The sequence below is a fragment of the Epargyreus clarus genome, unplaced genomic scaffold, assembly GCF_041222505.1.
Source record: "Epargyreus clarus isolate Ecla_fem2 unplaced genomic scaffold, WU_Ecla_fem_2.2 ptg000032l, whole genome shotgun sequence".
Classification (NCBI taxonomy): Eukaryota; Metazoa; Arthropoda; class Insecta; order Lepidoptera; family Hesperiidae; genus Epargyreus; species Epargyreus clarus.
The window spans coordinates 3,348,448-3,373,753 of record NW_027332237.1 but is presented as its reverse complement, the minus strand read 5'-3'; the positions used below and the strand labels follow the sequence as shown (position 1 = coordinate 3,373,753).

General features: G+C 37.0%; 1 protein-coding gene across 1 annotated transcript in view; it reads left to right on the top strand.

Annotated features, from left to right (window-relative positions):
- Window positions 1-25,306, top strand: part of LOC140755011 (uncharacterized) — an 87,505-nt gene that overhangs the window by 57,407 nt on the left and 4,792 nt on the right. The window contains exons 7-18 of the mRNA XM_073090182.1: window positions 510-656; window positions 3,821-4,566; window positions 7,797-8,007; window positions 9,781-9,933; window positions 17,048-17,236; window positions 17,737-17,876; window positions 17,989-20,158; window positions 21,005-21,271; window positions 21,716-21,921; window positions 22,301-22,364; window positions 23,563-24,246; window positions 25,007-25,167. Of these exons, the coding sequence (XP_072946283.1) occupies window positions 510-656; window positions 3,821-4,566; window positions 7,797-8,007; window positions 9,781-9,933; window positions 17,048-17,236; window positions 17,737-17,876; window positions 17,989-20,158; window positions 21,005-21,271; window positions 21,716-21,921; window positions 22,301-22,364; window positions 23,563-24,246; window positions 25,007-25,167 (5,138 nt within the window). The remainder of the gene's footprint in view (window positions 1-509; window positions 657-3,820; window positions 4,567-7,796; window positions 8,008-9,780; window positions 9,934-17,047; window positions 17,237-17,736; window positions 17,877-17,988; window positions 20,159-21,004; window positions 21,272-21,715; window positions 21,922-22,300; window positions 22,365-23,562; window positions 24,247-25,006; window positions 25,168-25,306) is intronic.

Here is a 25,306-nt window from a genome sequence, read left to right as displayed (position 1 = left end):
TTCATGAAAAAGTGAAAGTTAATGCAAGATGTAATGTGTGGATCATCAGAACAGTTAGAAATATTTTTTAAAATACCACTCCATACATTACATTACTTCCGCAATTCCGGTTCACTGGTATATTTGCAATATAATCTTGTATAGAAGATAAAAGAACTTTCCGTGGATCTACGGCGGCTACTACAGCAGAATAAGCCATTGGGATCCTTTGTACGATGTGGTAACACAGTGTTCTTACTGCAAGGGGATTGTGACATTTTTCACCAGAACTGTACATAATTATATTAAAAATTTTGGGAAAATGAATTTCATTGATAAAAACACTTTAAACTTCATTATTTACTTTTAGGCTTGTGCTTTTCACTAACATGTCATTTCTTTACACGTGAATGATGAAAAAACAATCATTTTCCCAAAATTTAAAATTTTCATTTTCAAGCAGCATTTAGCCAAGGAGTGGTACCAAAATCGTAGTACCTATAGTAAAATGACTTAAGTTGTGGCCACAGGTGGAAGAGCTCAAGGCTCGACTCGAGGAGAAGAGCCGGCTGGTGGAGAAGAAGACAGCAGCAGCGCTAGCCGCGGCTCATGAGCTCGCTGAGCTACGTGATCACTCAGAGATCAAAGATCGGAAGATCAATGTACTGCAGCGGAAGGTAACATTAGCTGAACGCTTGTGTCGAAGTCTTCTTTATGTTCCTAAATAAGTATATGTAGTCTGTAACAAAGTAGTATTGGTACTACTAGTAGAAAATGCTATTTTGTTCTATTTATAACGTCAAGTTAACGATAATAAGTATCATGTATGATTTAGTCACAGAAAAGTATAGTACTGGCATTGATACTACCAGTAGAGAATGCCATTTTGTTCTCTTTGAACCACCAAATTATCTAAACTAAATACCATGTAATTCTATACGAAGTAGCATTTAATTTGGGGAAGTCTCAAGGCATTTTATTATCTTTGGAACGCCAAGTTATCGATATTGTAGTTAATAGGAGAACATACCTAGTTTTTCTAGTAGATAATGCTATTTTGTCATTTGAATTGATCATATTTATGTTGTAAAGTAATAATACTGTGGTCATGCGAGGGATACATAGTGTACATTTTTATTACGAAAAAGAAATAGTACGTGATGCTTTTTTATCACCTATGATTTATCAATAATGTTACTATGATTTGCTAGTAGTGGAAGAGATCTAAAGCTTATGAATAAAATACCTGAAGTTCTAGTACAGAATGCTATTTTCTGTCTTCTATATATATTACTAGTAGATATTAACTTCAAGCTAAATATAAAAATCTTTAGTAAATCAAAAACATAAGTACGCTTGAGTAAGCTTCTCTAATTTTTAAAGTAATTTACTTCCTTATTCCACTTTGATCTCATTCTTATTTATACTAAAACGTAACTAAAATATTTATATTTTAACTAATGTTTATACAATTTTAATGGATAAGTTGAAAGCTTACCTTAAACGTACACTGTAGCTATAATATTTAATTTTAACTTTACGTAAATTATATGAAGTAGATATTTGATGTCTTTTTAAACATTTTTTTCAATGTTATACTTTTTTTTGTTACTATTATTATTTTTGTATTACTTTTATATGTACATTTTGTTGTAGAATAGATTATTTATTTTGTTTTTTGCATCTTTTAATTTATTTTAGATAAAAAAACCATTAGATTTTATTTTATATTTATATTAGTAAGGCTATCAAAATATCTCGTTTATTATAAAAAAAATGCAATGATGATAAAATGTAAAGTGTAATATTTAAAAAAACAACCAATCAGAGTTAAATTTCTCTATTGATAAATAAAAGTGCTCTAAAAATATTGTTAGTACATACCTAACTTATATTTTCAGGCTGTTCACGGTGTATTTTTCAAAGTAAAGAACAAAAACTGTAATGTATAAAGTTTGCTATAATTAATTTTCTGTGTACAAAAACTTATAAATAAATAAATAAATAAGCACATTACAAATAGGCATAAATACTAAAGAAAAATCAAAGGAAATAGTAACTTTTCACATAAATCTCTGTTTTCTGGTCCGTAACAGTCACCCTAATAGCTTACACGTCCCATGTGTCACGATATTGTGCATTCGGTTCACTGAAGCTATCAACTTTGTTAGGGTGACAAATCAAGTTTTACATAGGCAGGATATTCTTTTTTAAGTAAGTTTAGGTAAAAGCAGCAATTTGTAGTTGTAATCTTAGTAATTTGAAGTTCGGTCCTTCGAGCCGGATAACCCCAATTTAAAAATTTATAGATAAAAATGTTATATTTAAATATAACGCTTCACGTCGTATCGTTTGCACGATTAAATCCAAAAAATCCAAAAAGTTCATCAATTAAGAACACTAAAAGAGAATGACCAATGATATTGGAGCACCTCTCCTGTCACGCGTGTTCTTGTCCCCACGCACGTACCCATCTCACGGGCGTCACTGAATCCTATATTTTTATATGTATACGCGTCGCAAGGAGACTGCAGGTTGCTAGAAATAATACGTGGGCCGTAGTGAGGTGCCATGTAACTTTCGAGTCCCTACTGTGTACATCCCTACTTTACTTACGTGTAACAGCTTTAGTAAATATAATTTTAATGGAGTAATTTATACGATTTTCATAATAAATTTAACCTTACTCACAACATTATTATGAAATTCTGATTTTTAGAGACACAAGACTAAAATACTTAAAGTCTCTCCTTAAGTAAATAAAAGCATATGTGCATGATCCATTAATGAATTATGACGTCACGTCAATCAAGATTATTACGACGAAAAAAGAAAGAAAAACTTCAGAAAATATAATGTATGGTTTAGTGACTCCAGTAGCAACAGTTTTTAAAACATGGAAAGCTTTTACGATAATCACAATTAAATAAAGATCTATTAACTATCAATGTTAATTTCAAACCACAGTATTCAAAAATTAAAACAAAGTAATCGATAAAAATAAATACTATTACTTAATGAAATGACGGTTTCCTTGTAATTAAACATTTATCAGATTACTACTAACATTTAGTAGTGACGTTATATACATGGTTCGACTTCGAAGGACTTAGTGCTGTGTTTTTGTTAGAAGGGTGTGGTAAAGAGAAACTAATACGAAATGTTTCAACTTAGCCCTCAGAGATTGCACCACAACTGTAGATAGCCTCAGGTAGGACTAATCCTATCCAGTATTAATAAGCAAAAAAAAAAAGATTTACCAATTTACTAACATGAAAATCACAAAGAATTATTAACCCCACGACACAAAAAATAACATAAAGAAAGATTAACCAATAAAATAACCTTTTAAAATAAAGTGCCTAGACAAATCACTTAAAATTGCAACGTCAAACTTTGTCAAATATTAAATAACTTTTAACTTAGCGATAACCGTCACCATTGCAGCATTATCTACACGAAATCAAGTTCCCCAACAATAGTGTTAAAACGTCAAGTGAGAATTCCAGTAGCCACCAACAAAATTTTATTTAAGCACGCGAATAATATAAGAAATATTTTCATATTCAGTGAACAGTGATTATTATTTTTCTCTCCATTCGTAGAAATGGCTCCCGCTCGTTGCCTTCGTTATATGTTTCCATTGTTGCGTTATTGTGCTTGTGAAGTTCATTTTGTTTATTTTATTTCATGTAGTGGTTGTTCAGTTTATTATTTAGTGCTAGTCTTTATTTGCGGTAAGTTTTTAGTTTTTTTCTTTTGCTTTTTACTTCCGTTATTATATTTGTTTCTTTGTTCTTAATCTTGAAAAATTGGATGTGAAATACAATGTTGTTTTCAGATCGAAAATCTTGAAGATCTACTTAAAGAAAAAGACAATCAAGTAGATATGGCAAGAGCTAGGCTTAATGCGATGCAAGCGCACCATTGCTCATCTGAAGGAGCGTTGTCATCTCTCGAAGAAGTGATTGGAGACAAAGAAAAGCAAATCCAACAACTTAGAGAGCAAAGAGATAGAGCTGAACACGAAAAGAATGAAGAACGGGAGCTCCACGAGAGAGAAATTGCCGATTACAAGATGAAACTCCACGCTCTTGAAAGCGAAGTTGAAAAACTTGGCGCTAGACTCGAGCGAGCTCAAGCCGAGAAAGATAGGCTCGAAGCCAAATTGGAGAGCTCTCAATCCGAACTTGGTAAATCTAAAGCCGAGCTCGATAAAGCTGCTAGTGAAGTCGGTAGATCTGGTGCGGACTGGGAAGCCGCGAAACAACGCTTAGCAAGATTGGAACTCGAGAACGAAAGACTCAAACATGAGCTAGAGCGGTCTCAGACAACGTTTGGTAGAAGCACATTAACGACTTCGCAAGAGCTTGACAGAGTACAAGAGAAAGCAGATAAGAGTGCGGCTGAGCTGAGGAGGACGTTGGCTGAGCTGAGAGTGACGCAAGCGGACGCGGAGAGAGCTAGATCAGAGGCTAGTGCGTTACAAGACAAGCTGGAAAAGTCCCAAGGAGAAGTCTACCGTCTCAAGGCTAAGCTGGAAAATGCACAAACCGAGCAAGACAGCTTGAAGGAAGAATACGATCGGTAGGTATTTTTATACATACATTTATAAATTAAAGTCAATTAAGTATCGTTTTCAGTGGTTGACATATTGGTCTGTTATAAAAAGGCAGATATCTATAACTAAATGAAATTTTGTGTTTTAGATCTTTGTGTCCATAATATCTACAGTATATAAATGTCAGATAGGCTACGATCGTAAAAAAGTCTAATTTATTCCCTCGTGGCTTTGCTAGTTTTTACACGTTTTCAATGATAAAAGAAAACCCTAAATATTTTCAAGTAATAGTAAGTACCTATATGTATCAACAGCCTATCTAGTACAATCCTATCTTTACAAGAAAGTCCGGTAAAAACCAGTTAGATAATTTTTGAAGGACAGACAAAGATTTTAAAAAGATTTTTGTGTTTTAATATCCTACACACAACACTTGAAAATCGCAGATTTGAGATTATAGACAAACATTTAAAATTCGAACATTTTAAATTTTAAAGGTGAAAGAGACTTGTGGTTTGTCTCCAGCAGCACCACCGCGACACTATTTCTGCTTAATAACATTCGTTGTTCATCTCAATTTCACTTAGCCTTCGTACAGATATAAAGCTCCAGTTTAAAGTTACGATCAAAACGATTATGCAAAATGGTTCAGAGTAATTTAATTACCCGTAATAGCCTTAGATGAGTAAAATATATAGATTGATCACTCCTAACAAGACAGTGTAACCTGTTTCGAGAATTGAAATTGTTACGTAGATAAAGTTTGACCACGTGTCCGTTCTAAAATGTCCCTAAAATGTTTGAAATACTTATTTATTTATCACGTAAATTATGTAGATTCGTAATGTTTGTCTAAAAATGTATTATTTTGTCAAGAATTTAAAAAATAAATGTGAAATTCAACCTTTTGTGGCTGCATTGAATTTCAACGCGGTGAAGTATCTTTCTATTTTACTTTTCAATGGTATATCATATTTTATTGCTCGATGACTAACTTCGAAGTTAAATTCAAAGTACCGTAGTTATAATCATTAGTCTTTAAATCAAGGATTTTCTTATCGAGTTAGATTCTGGCATTTCCAAACTTTAAGTTTGTTGTATCTTTAGGTAAAGTTAAAATTAGGGATGGCGATTTTTTCCGGAAAATATCGATTTTAAAAAGAACTCGAATTCGAAGTCTGAAAAAGCGATTATCGAAAATCGAAAACTACAGTATCCATTTGTTGAAAAATGATTTTCGAATTATGTTATTGCTGCTTTAGAAACCAAAAAATATGTGCAACCTACCAATTTAATCGACAAAAATGAAAAGAGTATAACACGAAAAATTTGAAGCTTTTTTGTAATTCGAAGAGAAAATCTCATGTCGAATTGTCGCTGAATGTTCATTTATCTCGATCGATTCATAGTTTAGTATCGATAAAAGCAATCCAAAAAATACTATTCGGTTTATCGACACAGATTCACATCCGTAGTTAAAATTCAGGAATGACTCTGATTTAAATTTGACTTACCGATATTACTTGGATTGAACTTTGGAATTGGATATCAATGATAGAGTATCTTTAATTTAATTTCCAATTTACGTGACTAGTGACTCGGCTTGACTTTATTATAGATAGATAGATATTATAAAACTATAGGTAGGTGTAGTAGTGATAGCCTAGTGGTTAAGAAACTTGGCCTCTTGATCAAGGGGTCCGAGGTTCGTAATCCTAGGCATGCAATTATGTGCCTATTACAAATTAATAATCACTTTAACTGTGAAAGAAAACATCGCGAGGTAACCTGTATGATCTTAAAAAAAGTTCTAAACTGTGAAGTCTACCAATACGCACTTGGCCAGCGCGGTGGACTATGGCCGAATCCTTCTCATTCTGAGAGGAGACCCGTGCCCAGCAGTGGGACAGTAATAGGTTGGTGATGATGAAGAATATATACATTAATAGAAATAAATAGACTTTTATACAAGTACAATTTAATATTTTAACACTTTGAAAGTAACGTTGTATTAGAATACTTAAACGTTTAAGTTAGTAATCTAAAATGTTCAGCCAAACTTTAGTTTGAAATAATTTTGATACAGACTTTCGATTCGAAATTGGAAGTATGGAATTTTGAACTAAATTAAGTTTTCATGGCTTCTTTGTTTCATTTTAACTATTTATCTATATATTAAAAAATAAATGTTAGTCAGTATGTCCTTCATAGAATTGTAAATTATGTATTTGATCATGTGACGATCTTTGGCAAAGTGGTTGTGCATGAGCCCACAAAGGTTTCTGAGTTGCTACTCATACGACAAATTTTTGACACATCGCGCCTCTGTCATTCCAATGAAGGTACCAATTTTCAGTTATATGGAGGTATGTCATGTTATTTTTTTTAAAACGCGGGCGAAGCTGCGGGCAATACTAGAGCTATATATCGTTGCTGTTGCCATCTTTTTCCTTAAACCCTTTATTTATAATCAATCTGTTGAATGTTTTGCCTACCAAAGACATTTTCTTCAAAGTAGACATGAAATTTCGATCTTTGATAGATTACAATTGGATAGATTGAATATTAATAACGATTCAAAATATTGACTAGTGTGTGAAATAAAATAGCAAAGATACATAGAGAATAAAATAGAAAAAGATAAAGATAAAGAGATATTTTATTTACACATAACTAAATGTTAAAGAGATACAACATTGCTATCATAAAATAGTCTCCATAACTGACTTTGGGAAATAGGCACTCAAGGTAATGGGAACACTTACGTTGTATGGTTATACCAAAGGGCTGATAGGGCGCGGAATATCGTTGTATAACTTCATGTAGCAATTGCCGATTCTACTGAGATACGAGATGTCTGCAAATACTTTAGTATAGAAATCACTTTTATTTCAAAGGTTACCCATACTTTTATTGCGAATCTTTTTTGGAAGAAAATGGTTGTGTTTCAAGAAAACATTATTTCATTATCAAATCTACAGAATACATAATTATAACCATTATTCATCACAAAACAAAAAGCTACAAACACTTGATGAAAATCATCATTTTGCTATTCTTTTCATAACTTTGCAAATCAGGATTAAAGTTTAGAAATTTATGTTATACTTTCTTTTTTTAATGTATGTATCGTCTTATAACTCCCCTGGGATAGTTCGAAACTCCTGATCTTCTAAAAACATAAACCTATCTTCTCCTTAAAGATAGTTTCCAAACTGTTTGACACAAAATCTCACGAATCCATCTTCCTCCTCAGTGTACAGTCCTCAATCAGCCGTCTCCACTCCGAGCGAGACAAAGCCATCGCTGAGCTGGACAAGGCCCGTGAAGAGCTGGAGAGGACCCAGGCCACGCTCGGCAAGGCCCAGCTGCAACAAGACAAGCTTCAAGCCTCCCTCGACTCTGCGCACTCGGAGATCGACAAACTCCAAGAGAAACTGGATAAGGCTGCTGTTGAGAATCGGAAGGTTAGTTTGACCATTAAAAAAATTCTAGAAAATAGATAGATAGATAGAAATATATATAGTTGACGAAGATTAAGAGTGTAGTGACGCAGGTCTACTTATAACTTTCCTTTCTTCGTTCTAAGTTCTAGTGTCAAAGATATGGTAATGTTTGATTGACTGATGACGAACGAGATATTCCTACATGCTGTTCAGAAGTAGCTACACATCTACGACTGATCTTCTATTGAACAACTGACCTTCCCATGTCTATTTAATATTACAGAAATCAAATTGTCCATAAGGATCAGTACATCCTCTTTTCCTAATTCAGCGCAGTTTTAAAATATAATCTAAATGTAACTCCAGGATCTGTTTATAAAAATAAAAGACTAAAAGATAAAGCAATAAAGCACAATTTTAACAAAATGGTTTACTATTTACTAGAAACTTTAACATTGACTTTAGAAAAACTCATTACAAAACTAAAACGTGCTTTGAGTAGCCTCTCGCCACTTAGAAAATAAATTAAATAATCTCATTGAAAGAGTTTAAAGTTAAAGTAAGCATAAAGTTAGCAACGTAATTATGTTTTGCGTTTGTGTGGTACAAATTTAAATTCGTCGTACATTGAAGTTGGATTATGGAAATAGTTCTTCGAGCAGCATAGGAGGGAACACATGAGTGACAGTAAGTTGGTATACCAATGATTGTTCATGTTGACGAATGTTGTATTCGCTGACGATAGTTGGCGACATTTGATGACAGTTTGCGACGACGACAAATGGCCGTCGACAACAGTTGGTGACAGTCGCTAAGAGGATGTACCCATACTACGTGACCAATTTTTTTAATATTTTTCGACCCCTCCCCCCCTCCGGTGACCACCCGTAGTATATGTTAAGACCCCTCCCCCTCCTCAAATTGTTACGTAGTATTGCGAATGTGATTTTTTAGTGAAACTTTATACAGCCGATCATACAACGACATTATTGTATACGCTTGTAGCACGGATTCTCGTCGACTTACTTGCATGCAAGATTTCTCTCGATGAATTCGACTACGAGACAAAAATCTAAGACCCCCCCCTCGCTCCTGTGATTTAGCGTAATATTTTAAAGACCTCCCTCCCCCCCCCCCCCTAAATGGGTCACGTAGTTTCTAACAGGTAGTGACTGTCGACGACTGTTGACAACGACCAATGAGGATAGGTGGCGTCAGTCGATGACAGTTGCCGATGGTCCATGATGTCAAGTAGTGACAGACGACGAGAGTTGACGACGGTCGCAGACTACATAGCTACAGTCACCGACAGTCGCTGGCGGTCACTTACATCAATCGGCGACAATAAGCTGTGACTCATGTATCAATTAGTTCTCTTAGATTATATGAAAAGCAGTAAACATTTTAACGTATGAACAGCTTGTATGCAAATCTCAACAGCTTTCGCGACATTTCGATTTTGCAACGTATTCCGTGGCAGATGAAGAGGTGGCAGTTATTTTAAATTTGCGTCTATCTTTACATGAAAGATCGCAAATAAGATAATATCATTAAACTATATTTTGACTTAGTTCTTCATAATAAAAGTCTGTAATTTATACAATGTTTTGATAATAGGAAAATACAAGGTTTTTCAAGATAAAATTGAAACTACAAAACAGCTCAAAACATCCGTATATTGAACAAAAAAAATCAATTACACAAAAAAGTGAACAACACAACAAAGATATCAACAACTCGACAAAAAAAATTAAAAACCCAACAAATTCAATAACAGCCATCTTTTCTTTCCAGTTGCAAGTGGACCGTGAGAAGCAGGCGTACGACTTCGAATCCATCCAATCACAGCTGGACAAGGCCTTGGGACAAGCGGGCAGGCTGCAAAAGGAACGCGACACCGCTCAACTGGACGCTGATAGATTCCACGATAAGCACGAGAAGGCACAAGTAAGTGGATATTATAATTAATGGATTGTGGTATATAATCGGTTTAGCAGCAATTTGCTGGTAGAGGATGGATTTCCCGCGTGGATCTTGATGTGTTGGTTACAGCGGCAATTTTCTGCCCGGGCGTGGGATGAATTTGCCGTCTGGAAGGATGGATGAATTTACCACCTATGCGCATTATGATTTTACCGCCCGAGTACTAGTCCAGTTTACTAATCGGGGCAAAGGATGAATTTGTAACTCCTATCGTTGAGCTTACCACTTGGGCTGCAGGATGAACTTGCAACCTTTTACACGACAAGGTAAATCTTCCACCCCAGGTGCAAAATATACTTGCCGCCTGGGTACAGGATGTATTTGCCGCCTACAGTATATACAGTATAGCCCTTATTTTGATACAAACAAATTAAGGATTCCGTGCAAAAGAACTGCTTTAGCTTATTTTTGTTTTCATTAGGACTATACAATTTCTGCTGATGCTGCCGTATTCCCCTGTTTTTCATTCAAGCCAGAATACAATAACAATTAACACAGCAAAAGGCAAAAATAAATGAAATGTGAGTATTTTTATAAAATTACTGTGTTAAAAATAAAAAGTGGACTGCTGAACATACACGCAAAAGCATAATTTACATATGATTAGTAACAACAGTGACCTGTTACTAGAAATAAACAATTAAGTACCTATTACTTAACGTTTTCCTTGAAGTAGGTTTTTATTTCTTTCTTAAAGACAGATAGATTCTGTCATTCATCATATTGAAGGTACTCGTAGTTGAAACCTATGTGGTTTGACTCCGTCGGCACCACCGCCCCACCTATTTCTACCTCATAACAGCAGTGTTAAGCACTGCTGTGTTCTGTTTCAAAGGGTGTGTTAAGGGAGACATACTTATCCGAGGCGTTCCAGCTTAGTCCTCAGGGGTAGCGGCGGATCTGTAGCCGACCTCAAGCAGGAATATCTAATCCTATCTGGGGTTGATTACTGATGCCAATGGGCGGCAGTAGCCACTTATCAGGTGGACATGTCTGCTTCTTTTAATAACAAAAATATAACCGCTTTAGGTACAGTTTATTTTTTCGAATTTAAACTTCTTATGGCGCGTTTTGGAAATAGATCAAAGAGTAGCTATATTTAGTATGGGACGAAGTTGTAAGTAGGATGGTGTTATAGTCCGCGAAAAACTGCTAGTCCGCTCTGAATGAATCGAGTCGCCATAGCAAATTGTATGACTACACCTGCTCGCAGCAACTTCAGAGATGACTAGCAGTTTGGCGCGGACTATACATAATTTATCGGAACGATGTAACACATTTTATTCTTGTGCTTATTAACTCTCGTCTAGTGATCATTTGCTCAGTAAATATGATTTGAATGCTTAAAAATATTCTATTAATTACACCAAAGAAGTTAAACTTCTTACATGAGTATATGAGTACCCACATAAAAAATCTTTACTACGCGAATTCGTATAGTACTTACTCGTATGTACTATACTTCGTACATACTAACGTAGCGAGCTTTTTTCATGTTTCTAAACATAAGTAAACATGCAGCTAAAAATAATTTTAGCTGTACATTATTTGACAGACAGTGTAGATTAAAGAATAACAAACACTGAGTAATATCAATGATACCGTAATGCCTAGACGTCTAGACGAAACATTTCAGTCTAAAATGTAAACATCTTTATATACCAAGTCATTCAACATTAGTATATTATGGCGCACTGTATAAAATGAATTTGTGTCCTAAATTGCGAAATTCATTAATGACATAATAAGTAAAAATACTAAGATGTATGTGCTACCTTCAGTCATATAACTAAACGCCCAGAAAATAGGTTTAGTGGAAAAATCATAGATGATTCTAGATTTATACATAGATAGAATTGAAAGAAAAATGAATGAAAACGCCGTGAAGAAACCCACATGCCTGAGGTTTCTAAAATATAATGATCTCGACGGTGTCTACCAATTCATATTTGGCCAGCGTGCCACAGGTCTCCTCTCAAGGCATAGCTACTGCTGCATAGCAGTAAGGGCATCCTTAGTCCATGTTTAATGAAAAAACGGGCCTTTAATAATAATAAATATCTGTTACATAATACTACTTAAATCCAAATAAAGTAGTGATAGGTTAAGAAACTCTTGATCGAGGGGTCCGAGGTTCAAACCTCACACACCTCGGATTTTTCAAAGTTATGTGCGTATTAAAAAATTAGAAATTAATTATCACTTGTTAAACGGCGAAGGAGACCATCGTGAGGAAACCTGCATACCTGAGAAATCTTTAAGTTTTCAAGGGCATGTGAAGTTTACCAATACGCAATTGGCAGCGCGGTGGACTATGGCCTAATCCTTCTCATTCTGAGACGAGACCCGCGCCCAGCAGTGGGACAGTAATGATTGACTTAAATCGTAAGTTTGTGGTTCTCGTAAGAATGTATGTGTCAACCACAGATATAATAGCGTAGAGATTTCATTTCTGATGTGGGTCTGGGTATTTCTGTGTTTATCTTTGTGTGTGTGTCCATACAATCCACGTCATGGAATCCTAGTGTGGGGCTGTGAGTGTAAAAAGTCTGTAAACCTAAGTCTCTGGTATAAACAGTGTGTTATTTTCGTTCTGATATCTTTAAAGAAATTGCGATCTATTTTGAACGCTTGATAAAAATAAACGTCTGCTCTGTTTATTAGATGAAAATATATTTAAGCTGCGTAGATATGTTTTTCAATGTAATCTATTAATAAACGCGTTGGTAGTATTCGTTTCTGTGGAAAATCAACATAACTATTTTATGTGAACTTAGACTTTTTGGAAAAACATGTTGTTAGGGTTCCGTAGAGTACCCAAAGAGTAAAAACGGAACCGTATTACTAAGCCTCCGCTGACCATCCGTCTGTCACAGGCTTCTATTTTTACTTCTTCACTGTTTGTCTGCACGAATTGGTCTTACAACTAATTTTAAAATAAATTTCTCAAAAAAATGTAGTACAATTATAAATTCAAATATCATCATCATCATCAACCCATTATTGTTGCACTGCTGGGCACGGGTCTTCCTCAGAATGAGAAGGATTAGGCCGTAGTCTACCGCGCTGGCCAAGTGTATTGGTAGACTTCACATACCTTTGAGATTTGTTTATATAAAAATCTTACGTAATTTATTTCTAATACGCACATAACTAAATCAGAGGTGCGTGCCTAGGAATTTTAACCTCGGACCCCTCGATCGAGTCGCCAAGTTTTTTAAGCCTAGTGCTAAATTCAAATATGCTTAAATTTAAAGCGTAATATTAGAATATCTTTTTTTTGAAAACATATTTCTGCAAGCGAAAGAAAATAAAATCTAGGTCTAAGACCTACATAGTGTGTGAATCAGCAATGCATAAATAATTCTAGATTGATTGCCAGGACGGCGCCTAACGTCGCGACGTCTAGTCTAGTTAGGTAACTTGGCAAGTTTCTGTTGTCAACCATTACTGTCCTACTAGGTACTGGGCACGGGTCTCCTCTCAGTGTGAGGAGTTTAAGCCATAGTCCATAGCGCTGGCCAGATGATATTTTTTATAGTATCAAAATATAGGAGTATATAATATACGAGTAGCAGACAAGCATGCAGTCCACCTGATTGTAAATGGCTACTTCCGCCCATGGACATCTGTAATCAACCCCAGATAGGATTAGATTCCTACTTGAGTTCCGAAACAGATCCGCGGCTACCCCTAAAGCCTAAACCGGAATGCTTTGGAAAAGTATGTTTCCGTTACCACACCCTTCAAACCAGAACACAGCTTAAGGCTGCTATTATGAGGCAGAATTAGGTGCGGCGGTGGTGTCGCCGGAGTCGAACCACAGAAGGTCCTACCACTTTTAAAACTTATCTCAAAACTAAAATCAATAGGATTTGATGCCGTTTTAAAGGACTACAGTTACAATTATTGATATTATCATATAATGGTCATACGTTGATATACGAGTATAAATATAAAAATACGACTCGACTCTAATATAAAAATAACAATTGCGTTACCAAAATACCTGAGAGATATATAAAAAAAATCTCAAAAGTATGTGAAGTCTACCAATACGCACTTGGCCAGCGCGGTGGACTATGGCCTATTCCTTCTCACTCTGAGAGGAGACCCGTGCCCAGCAGTGGGACAGTAATGGGTTGATGATGATGATTATGATGAATTGCGTTACCAATGAAGCAAATTACGCGTTTTATAATCTAGATAAAATCGGAGAACCATCGAATTTATCATTATACCTACTCCGCCTACAAAAGACCTTTCTATTTGAAGTTTAAACGATTATCAATAACCATATTTTTATCGATTACCTTTCATAAATACGTAATTATCGGGCCGGTTGGTTCTTAAACGTCGTCGTGGGGGCGACGCCGGGTTATGTGTGATTTTTACCGCACCAAAACCGACGGCCGTTCTCAGCTCTGCGTAGGATCTCTAATGGAACACAACCGGAGTCCTCTTAGCGCGTTGCCCCGACGGGCTCCGCCCAGGTGAGCATGTCGCTCGCCATATCGTCTTGTGTACACAACGGAACACGATCACACATACCACCGTCCATCCCGGGCTCGCTGGCCGGGCGGTTCGAGCTCCCACTCTGGCCACCCGCGACCCCAGGAGCTCCCTTTTAGTCGCCTCTTACAACAGGCAGGGAATACCGTATTCTGGTCCCGAAACGACAGGGACGCACCTAGATTGGCCTACGCGATACATCGTTATTTCCAAATCCACGCGAACGAAGTCGCAGGCAAATCTCATACAGATTTTTCCATTGATTCCCTGTACGCAGAGTACTGAGTACATAAATAAGGTTACAAATATACCCTTATATGTGGGTTTACAGTGTAAATCAGGGTATATAGGAACCGGGTGTAAATATTTGATGTGAAGGTGGCACGGGTCGCCATACTTTTTTTAGACTGTCCTTTTCGAATTGATTTCGTATATTTTATTGGATATGTAGGTTTAACCCTTTGTGGTTTGTTACAATGCCCTGAAGGTTTATAGTATGCAACTTTTTATAGTCGTCATCCAGCGATTACTGTTCCACTGTTGGGAACAAGTCTAATCTGAGGGAAAGGGATTTTTTTTTCTTTATAATATAGGAGTAGCAGACGAGCATGCAGTCCACCTGATGGTAAGTGGCTACTGCCGCCCATGGACATCTGTAATCAACCCCAGATAGGATTAGATGTTCCTACCAGAGGTCGGCCACACATGCGCCGCTACCCCTGAGGACTAAGCTGGAAAGCCTCGGAAAAGTCTGTCTCCCTTATCACACCCTTCAAACCGAAACACAGCAGCGCCTAACACTGTTGTTATTAGGATTTATCCTATAGTTCATCGTGCTGGCCAAGTGCATTAGTAGACTTCACACAACTTAAGAATTGATTTTAAGAACTTTCAAGCGTATAGGTATCCTCAAGATGATTTCCTTCACCGTTTAAACAAGTGATAAATAATTTCTGAAACGTACATAACTTCGAAAAAATCTGATATCTGGAACTCCTTAGACTCCTCGATTGAGAGGTCAAGTTCAAAAGCTCCACACTAGAATTCCCTGTGGGTGCTATGGACATACACAGAGACAAATACACAAATCTAGATTCATCATTTAGTGATACGTCTGGCCAGGATTCGAATCCGGGACCCGCTTCGCCACGCATGTCGTCATGTTAGAGCCTTAACTAACAATTAAAAGCTTCTAGAACGAAACTGTGTACAAAATACGATACAATACAATACAAAATACAATCTTTAACCCATTTAGAACGGGGGGAACGCCCTCACAACTCTGGCAAGCAATACAGCTTATTGAAGCAAAGCATATAAATATAGCCTATTGATTCCTTAGTGACATGAAATGACAACGGCGTTTGGTGGAAGCGTGCCAACTTAGGCTGTGTTCACATGGGACGTTTTTGTCATATTTGGTTTACGCATGTTATTTAAAATCAAGCTTTATAATAATTTGACTACCAACGATCGAAACGACGAAAAATTTTTAACTTATTTCTGCCTGCTTTCGATCTTTTGTAATCAAACTTTGGATAAATTAATTATAAATATTAATAACGGGTACTACAAAACGCAATCAGTTTCACATATAATAATACGTGATTCATACTTAAATTAGTTGTATTTTTTATTGGTATCGAATCAAGTTTCGAGTATTTTTAGGTCATTCGGTATCATGATCCGGCAGCCTGCATTTTTTAATTTTTATCCGGCATTCGATATTTATTTCAAATATCGGGAGCTACTTATAATAAGTATTTTAATCCGGCACATCCGGCACTTTTCATGCAGCATCCGGTTCATACGATATTAATCGTATCCGGATTTGATCACCGGACTAAAACTTTTTTAATATTACTCATAAAATTACTATGCCAGAAGTATGCGCCACTGATTTTCTCGTCACAAAAACGTGCAGTATATTCCATGTGAATCGAGCCTAAGGTAGTTTAGCTTTCGAGAGATTTCCTGACTTATGATTTATTGGTCGCCTACTTACAAACAATATCTGCAGAGCGAAATGGAAAGTCATGGGATCCAAGGTTTTATTATGGTCTTATATAAACGTCTAGCAATTTTTTCTATCGGTAATATCCATCAGTAAAGTAGACTATAGTGTTTTGGGTTTAAGTAATGAAGCTTATTAATAAAACGCGCAGTCTCCCGTGTGTAGATCGTAACTGATCTGCAACGTTAAGCAACATTGGTTGCGGTCGAGAAATGAATGGGTGACCGCTAGTGGCTATAGCGCTACAGGACTTCCATCCGGCTTCCATTCCATGCGTTATCCTGTGATATTGAATAGCAGTAAACCTCGGTTTGAAAAACATCAAACACGAGAAAGGGCCCACTAACCCTTTCTTGTCTTTATCAATCCGCATTAAAAAAACATGGTGAAATATGCCCTAGGTCTTCCTAATATAAAGAGACAACCATTTTCAACGACATAAAAAAGTTAAAGTTTAATGATAGCCAAAACACAGTTGTTTTCGTTATACGTTCAAAAACGATACTTACCAAACACCACAAGCTTCTTACATTAATCTACCATCCCTTTCAGGCACTGGTCGCGCGTATCCAGAAAGAGCGGGACGCAGCACTCGCTGAAGCAGCAAGTTGCCGCGAGAGAGCAGAAGCGGCGGCGGCTGCGGCAAACAGGGCAGCGAGGGACCGTGACAGTGCTGCTACAGAGCTGGACGTGCTGAGGGAGAGATGGGAGAAGGCGCATCAACAACACCAGAAGCTTACGGTAGATATTTTTGATAATACGCAAGAAATATGTCAAAGGTTTAGAAAATTTTGATAGCGTGATTCAGGATGCCTGACGCCATCTATTATTAGTAAGTAGAAAATCGCCACAAAATACTGTAAATTAATATGAAAAAGCAATTCTTGGAGATCACTCTTAAATATAAAGAAACTATGAAGGTTACTACGTTGACCCAATATATTTTGGCTTGACAATTCTTTAGTACATCGGTAGATATCGGTTGACAAAATTGTATCAAAAACATTGTCAATAGTTATCAAAGAAAGAAAGAAAACACAATATATTATACGAGTACATGGGATTTTTTACAAACAATTCCTCTTATTTACAAAAAGCTTAATTTTCACAATATATTTGTCGCCAGAAACAACCTGTTAGGAATGCATTCTTTCAGCGGGCAATCTATAACTCGTTTAACTTTGTTAAAAATACAATGTCTATAAAATAATGTAAAGTAATAATTCCATGATTTGTTTCAGATGGAACGAGACGATGCTCTCACGGAACTAGAGATATTGAAGGAAAAACTCGACAAAGCTCTGTACTCTACACAAAAGACCATAGAAGAAAAGGAGACCGCGCACAAAGAATACGAGAAAATGCTTGAAAAGTATGATAGGTACATTTCGTTTATATGTCGTCTTGTGGTATTGGGTGTGGATGTCTGTGAGTAGTTGCATGAAGTTATTGAAGTTTCGATCATTAACTAATATGTTCCTGTTTCTTTTCAGGTCTCAGAATGAAATATACAGACTGCAAAACAAGATAGACATCCTCGAAGCGGATAAGGATCGCTTGGAATTAGAACTAGAAAAGAACGTACACTTATCGACCAAATCCAGAGATGACCAACGGAAACTCCAAGACGAATTGGCTAGATTACAGGAAATGTATGACAGAGCATCGTTGCAACTTGGCAGGACTAAAGAACAAGAGGAAAAAGCCAAGGAAGACATGGACAGGTTAAGTGTTGATATAGAAATGGTACGGGAGCGCTACGAAAAGGGTCAAATTGAATTGCGAAGGCTCCAAGTCGAGAAAGAAAAGCTGGTGGCCGATAACGAAAGACTGCAATTCGAATACGATAGAGCTATGACACAGTGTGGTAAGGCACAAGCGACCAATGAGAAGACGCAAGAAGAGATGGCAAGAGTGCAGATCGAACTGGAGAAAATGTACGACAAACATGACAAAGTATCAGCAGAGTTGAGACGAGTTCAGGCTGAGCTTGACAAAGTTAAAGCAGACGCCAGCGGAGCTAGAGAAGAGGCGGAGCGGTACGCAGCGCGCTACGGAAAGTACCACGACTCCAAAGAAGAACACGAGAGAACGAAGTTGGAGGTGGAACGTCTACGAACACGCTTAGAGAAGACAACGCTCGAGCTCGATCGGGCTCGCAAGGCTGAAGAAGAAGTAACCCGGCTGCGCTCGGAGCTCGAACGCGTCGAGGGCCTCCGAGGTAAATACCAATTCGAACAGGATAAGTGGAATAATGAAATAAGTCGACTGCAGGCAGAATTAGACAAACATCGCGAACGGCAAGACGCAACACAGGGCGATATACAACGTCTACAAAGCGAAAAGGAGCAAGCAGAGACTAAGCTACACGAACTGAATATCCAACTTGAGTTGTCTAAGGGTGAGGTAACGAAGCTTAACGCTGCGTTAGAAAAGCAACGCACTGATCTCGAACGCGCTCATATTGAGTGTGAGAAGTTTAGGGATCGATGCGAAAAACTCAAGTTGCGATCCGAGCAATTGGATAAAGACAATGAAAGGCTCAAAGGAGAGTTGCAACAGATTGAGAGGATGAAGTTACAAGCGGTCGCTGGTGACAAAGCTAGGACTGAAGATCGACTCGAAATTGAACGTCTACGAGACAAACTTGAAAAGGCTATCCAAGCCCGAGATGCAACTGAGATGGAGGCTGGTAGGTTAGCTAAGGAGCTAGAGAAGTCTCAGATGCATCTTGCCAAGTACCAAGAGACTAATGAGTCGACACGAGTAGAGTACGATCGCATGACCAATGAGTTAGGTAGAATGCACGAGCGCCTTGAAAGGACAATACTAGAAATGCGACAGGTCGAACAAGAAAGAGACGCGCTGAGGGCTGAGATTCAGAACATGAGACGCAACGTAGAACAGCAACAGAGAACTTTGGATCATCGAACACAAGAAACGTTGGTCAAACTACAACAAGAATTGGCACAATCGGTACGAGACAGAGAAAAAATGGCTTCTATATTAGAACAAAGGGACAAACAGGCGGATGCTATAGAAAAGCAAATAGTGAAGCTAGAAGCGGACACGAAACAGCTTACTATCGAACGAGACCAGTTAGTGGCTCAGTTAGAAAAATCCCAGGACATGCTTGTAAACTTCCAGAGAGAACTGAATTCATCAGAGACAGAGTTACAGAAACAACGCGAGGAAGTGCGCAAAGTAAAAGAAGAACAAAGAAAAATGGCTCAGGATTCAGAGCGTGGTGCAAAGTCCGTTATCGAGAACCGCGAGCGAGAAATCACCAAATTGCAGCAACAGATGCAAGCTGTTACCAAAGAGAAAGATGCTTTCAGGCAACGGGCCGAGAAGGCAGAGAAGGAGGCACAAAAGGTTGCAGAGATCGACAAATGGCGCGCGGCCGTCGAAGCCGAGAAGACGAAAGCAATCGCAGCGGAAAAAGCGCTGTCAGAATGTCAACAACGTTTACAATCTTTGGAGAAACAGTTCCAGGCACAGCAGCAGCAATTGCAGCAGCTGCAAGCGCGCGGGCCGTCCGACACGCGCGAAGTGCAAAAGCAGCTTGAAGCGGCGCAAGCGGAGGCGCGGTCGCTCGCCGTCGAGAGGGAGCGATGCCAGTCACAGCTCGAGATGCTCGTTCAGGAATTGGAGAAGAGCCAGGTCAGTTGGAGGATCGCCCGGCGACGAGCGGCTATCGGGACGGCTTCGCGTGGTTGAATCGAGTTTGAGCACTATCACTTTACTGTTTGTAAGTCTGCTCGTGACTTTGGCCTTTCCGCTTTGAATGTTTTTTACGAGAACAAACTCGATTGAACCGCCACCGAGTCGCGTACGTCGTCTGCTTATCATTGCACCGGTGTTATGAAGTAGATGTTTTGATTTCGATGTTCATACATTTGACTTTTTATTTGGGACCATCTTCGCCGGTTGTCATGTACATTGTTGTTGCATAGTAGCATGCCTCCCAAAGCCCGCTGGGCATCCTCCAACCCCTCATTATAAATATTCGTATTTATTTTATTAGTTTCATCATTGCAGTGTATTTGGACTTCAAAGATCATGAGATTAAATGTTGTGTTCGACAATTGCACCAGACATTTCAAATCACATGCGCACATCCAAATGCAACTCTCTCGGTATTGTGTCAAATGTTCGGTGCAAGGATACAAAAGGCTTACGTATTTGCGTCGATATTAATTTTACTTGTCTTTTTCAGCCATGTTTGCTATCGTTTCGACTGTGTATTGCAATTCATGTTCGTCATTAAAGATGTTTTGGGAGAACTTATTTTTGTCATTGACTTCGTTGCTGCGTTTATATTTTGCCGAATTACGTGTATAAAGTTACGCTTTTGTAATATTGAGCTATTTTGATGATTTCTCGTCATCGATTTTGCGAATTAAGCTTAGAGGAATACTTGTTGCTAAATATGTACACTTTGACTGTACTTGTTAGTTGGGTGGTGTGTTGTTTAGCGTATATCTGACATTACTTTTTCGGTAACAGCTCGATCTCCGAGAAGCGAACAAGAAACTTCAATCGGCTGGCGCTCAGAACGCCAGAGCTGGGGAAGAAACAGCGCAAGCTAAACGGCAACTGCAAGAAGAATTTAAGAAGCTTGAAGACGCAAGAAAACAGTTTGAAGAGAACAGAAGAACGTTCGAGAACAAGAGGAAAGACGTGGAGGAGAAGGAGAAATCGTTAACGGAATTGGATCGACAATTAAAGAAGAGGAAAGAGCAAATGGACCAAATGGAAGCATCTTTGAGGAAGGTAATACATTACATTATCTTTTCTATTAAATTTTAATTAAACAAAACAATTAGTAACATGTAAAAATAATTTCTGTAAAAAAGCATTATACTTTTCTTTTGTCAGAACAAAATTATTTCCATGAATTATAATTGATTATTAATAAATGAATTATAACTTTTCATAAACTAGGTATATTTTATATTTCATTTTTATTGTTGGTTTTTAGTTTTACCGTAGGTATGTTTTTTTTATAAGTCCCTAAATACCTAAATTAAAATATACTATAAGTTTTAACAAGTAAAGATTCCAAATGATAAGCTTTTTTAGTTAGTTATTACCATTGAGTCCACAGAGTTGCAAAAACGCTTGAAAAACCAAAGTATAATTTTAAGACAATTTATTAGTGATGTAATTTTTATATTTGGAATCATGGACAATAATTAACCTCTAAATAATTCGCAGGCTGGCGGCAGCGCAGCAGCGGTATCAGATCTCAACCGCAAGCTGACAGACTCGCAGAAGGACGCCGAGCAGCTGAAGAGCAAGCTGACACAGAGCGAGGAGGAGTCCAAGCGGCTGGCCGCGGAGACGGAGAGGTTGCTGCAGTTGGTGCAAATGTCCCAGGAGGAACAGGCGCAGAAGGAGAAACAGATTATGGATCTGCAACAGTAAGTAGCAGTAATAATATTAGTTGTAAAAGTCAAAGAATATACTTGCGTAAAATAGAATTAAGAGCTTTAGAATGTAAATTGTAGGTTTCAATGTGTAGGTTATAGGATCAAGTGGGTCCGCTTGAACAAGAAAATACAATACATATAAAAAACAATACAATACAAAAGAGGACAAATATGGGAATAACACAAAAACCCAGTGCTATTACAATGTGTGGTTGAGAAGATTCTGATGATGGTGAAGATAAAAAAAGCCGATGCATGAAGCAAGATAAATCCACTTGTTAGCAAAGCCGTTGAAGAATGGGGTGAAAGATTGTAAACTATGTTAATAGTGTTGTATAGTATTATAATTACAAATATTTTTTTTTACCAGGTCTGTGAGGAACCTCCAAGCCAAACTGAAAAGTCAGCAGCAAGCACAAGCACAAAGAGAAGAGGTAAAAACAAATAACAGTATCATTCGAATCACAATTCTTATTTATTTTAAAACTGCATTTATCTCATTTAAGATTTGACGGGGTTTGTGAATAATATATTGTGTACTAACATACTTTTTAATAAAAATGTAATTAAGACTTAATATTTTGATTAAGTTAACAAATTCATAAAAATATCCATTGATTTTAATTTAATATTACATTGGACAATGCTTTTCTTCATTAAATGATTTTGTTAAAAATGAAACGAAAACTAGGAAATATAGTCATTATTCACGAGTGAGCTTATTAATTATCTAAAGTATTCATTAGAAAATCAGAATTTATTATAAAACTAGAGCAGCAGGTATCATTAATCTGATTGAATACAACATTTTTAAAATTAATTATTAATGTTAATGATATATTTTACACTCAAGCAACATTACGTTCACTCGTGAAATATACGCAAAGTAATTAACAATTAATTTTATCTCAATACTAACACACTAACTTTCTTTTTCATGCTCCACCAGGCCGGACCGACTGGCTTCCTCAAAAGCTTTTTCTAAGTTAGTTCTTCACACCAAGACTGTCATTAATTTATTTTCTCTTTTCCTTTAAATTTTCTTTAACTGTCGCCATTAACAATTCCGTGAGCGACATCTCCAGACTCTACGTCTTTTGGTAAAATATCATCAGTCTTAAGCTTTACAATCGCATCGTTATAAGTAATATTATCGGTATTTGTATTGAATATATATATTATAATGAAGTGTTCAGATAATAATAACATTCATCTCTTGTTGATAATCCGAGATAGACATGTATACAGGTTAAAGCTCTTCAGTTATTTGTAACCAGCACACAACTAAGATAATTATTAGTTTAGCGATAATTTTAAGTGATGTTTAAAAAATTAAATAATCGTGTTCAACGGGAATTATTTTTTAAGTATTAATAAAAAAAAAACAATATTGTAAAACTGTTAAGTAATCATGTATCTAGATAGATCAAGTAAGTTGTCCACTAGTCGATGTTATCCAGCTTTTTATCTTGTATGCGATATACGATTGACTATAAATAAAAGAAAATCTATGTTTACCTTGCTCGAGTTATTTTTGAGTTTATACTGTTGAAATTTGGTTGAAGTAAAACGGTTCGTTTTTATTCATTTACTTTTTGTTTTTCTTTCCATCTTTCGACCCTTAACGTGTAGGAACTGTTGCGAGCGAGACAGAGTGAAATAGAAGCTATCGGTGACTTAACGAATACTTTGAAAGAAAGGGATAGACTAAAAACGAAATTGGAAGAGAATAAGATGAGGATAATAGATTTAGAGATAGAGCTAAACGAGTCATCACTTATACTTTCTGAAGTACTCAAAATATCTGACAGTCAAGAGCTTAATAGTATAAAGAAAAGTAAAAGTTTTTTCGAACTTCAAAAAAGTGGTAAGGTAGTGGATAGGCTTGACAAATGCAGGTTTACCAGGAGTTTTAATGATTTGAATAATATAAGTGGAGAGAACATGAGTATGCCTTGGCAGCCAAATATACACAAGCTTACGCGAAAGATAGCGGATTTAACAAAGGAAATAGAGATTAAGAACTCAAAAATAATAGAACAGCAAAGATGTATATCGATTTTAGAAGAGGCGTTGAGAGAAAACAATAATATAGCTGAGTTTGAGCAACTACTAGCTGTAGTGAGAAGTAAAGATGAAAGAATTGATGAGCTGGAACTCATACTTAATAAGAAATCTGGTTCTGTGTCGACGGCTTATAAAGATAAAAGGATATTAGAACTAGAGGAGGCTTTGAAAGAATCTTTCATGATAGCGGCCGAAAGAGAGAAAGTATTTTATGAAGAGGAACAGAGGAGAATCGAAACATTACGCAAGGTCAGAATTATATACAACTATTTAAGATATAATAATTAAACAAGCTAGTGGAAGTAGTTACTGCAGTCTGTAAATTGTGATGAAAATTAATCTATTTTCTTAATAATATATTATTCCCTTTAAGTATATATTCCACGAGGGGGCCAATACCTTTAAAAAATGTTTGCACATTAATTAAATCATCTGGCCAATGAAGCATTAAACTAAATTGCCCATGACAGTGGTCACTAAAGAATTATCGTAGGATCAACGACCTAACAAAAATGACTTTGACATTGGTCTCACAAATTGGCCACGCCGTTAACAATTTAAAAATAATTGACCAAATGTTGGCCTTGGCATTGGCTACATCGCAAATGATGATTTTAAAACTGCCATTTTATCCGATGTTGACATTGGCTGCGTTTTTATAATATGCAACAGCATGCAATCCTGATGGTCAGTGGTAACTGCCGCACATGGACATCTGTAATCGATCCCAGATTAGCTTACCATCTGAGATCGGCTACAGATGCGCTGCTACCCCTGAAGACTAAGCCGTTATGCCTCGGAAAAGTATTTCTCCCTTACCACATCCTTCAAACCAGAACACTGTAGCGATTAACACTGCTATTATAAAGCAGAAATTGGTGTGGCGGTGGTGCCAACGGAGTCCAATCACAAAGGGTTCTAACACTCTTGTCCTATTATCGTTATCCTTAATATTGTTTTTTACCAAATGTCCACCTTAACGTCAGCCACCTACTTAAACCACTTTCAGATGAGCAAAATGGAGCAACGCATCAGATCGCTTCAGAATGCTTCGGCGCTGAGCTGTGCGACCTGCTCGGCGGTGCTGAAACGGCTCAAGCAGCTGGAAAACGCCTTGTTGGAGAGCCAGGCGAAACGAGACGCGATGTTACGTCACATGTCACATGTCGTGTATGTTGTTTGTGATATCTTGTAGGACGTAGATTACACAGTAATCTTTGATAGATTCAATCATCGTCACAATAGTTGATAATAATATCCGGTCATTTGTCGTCATCAACTTTGAATAGAACTGCAGTGTTAAAAGATC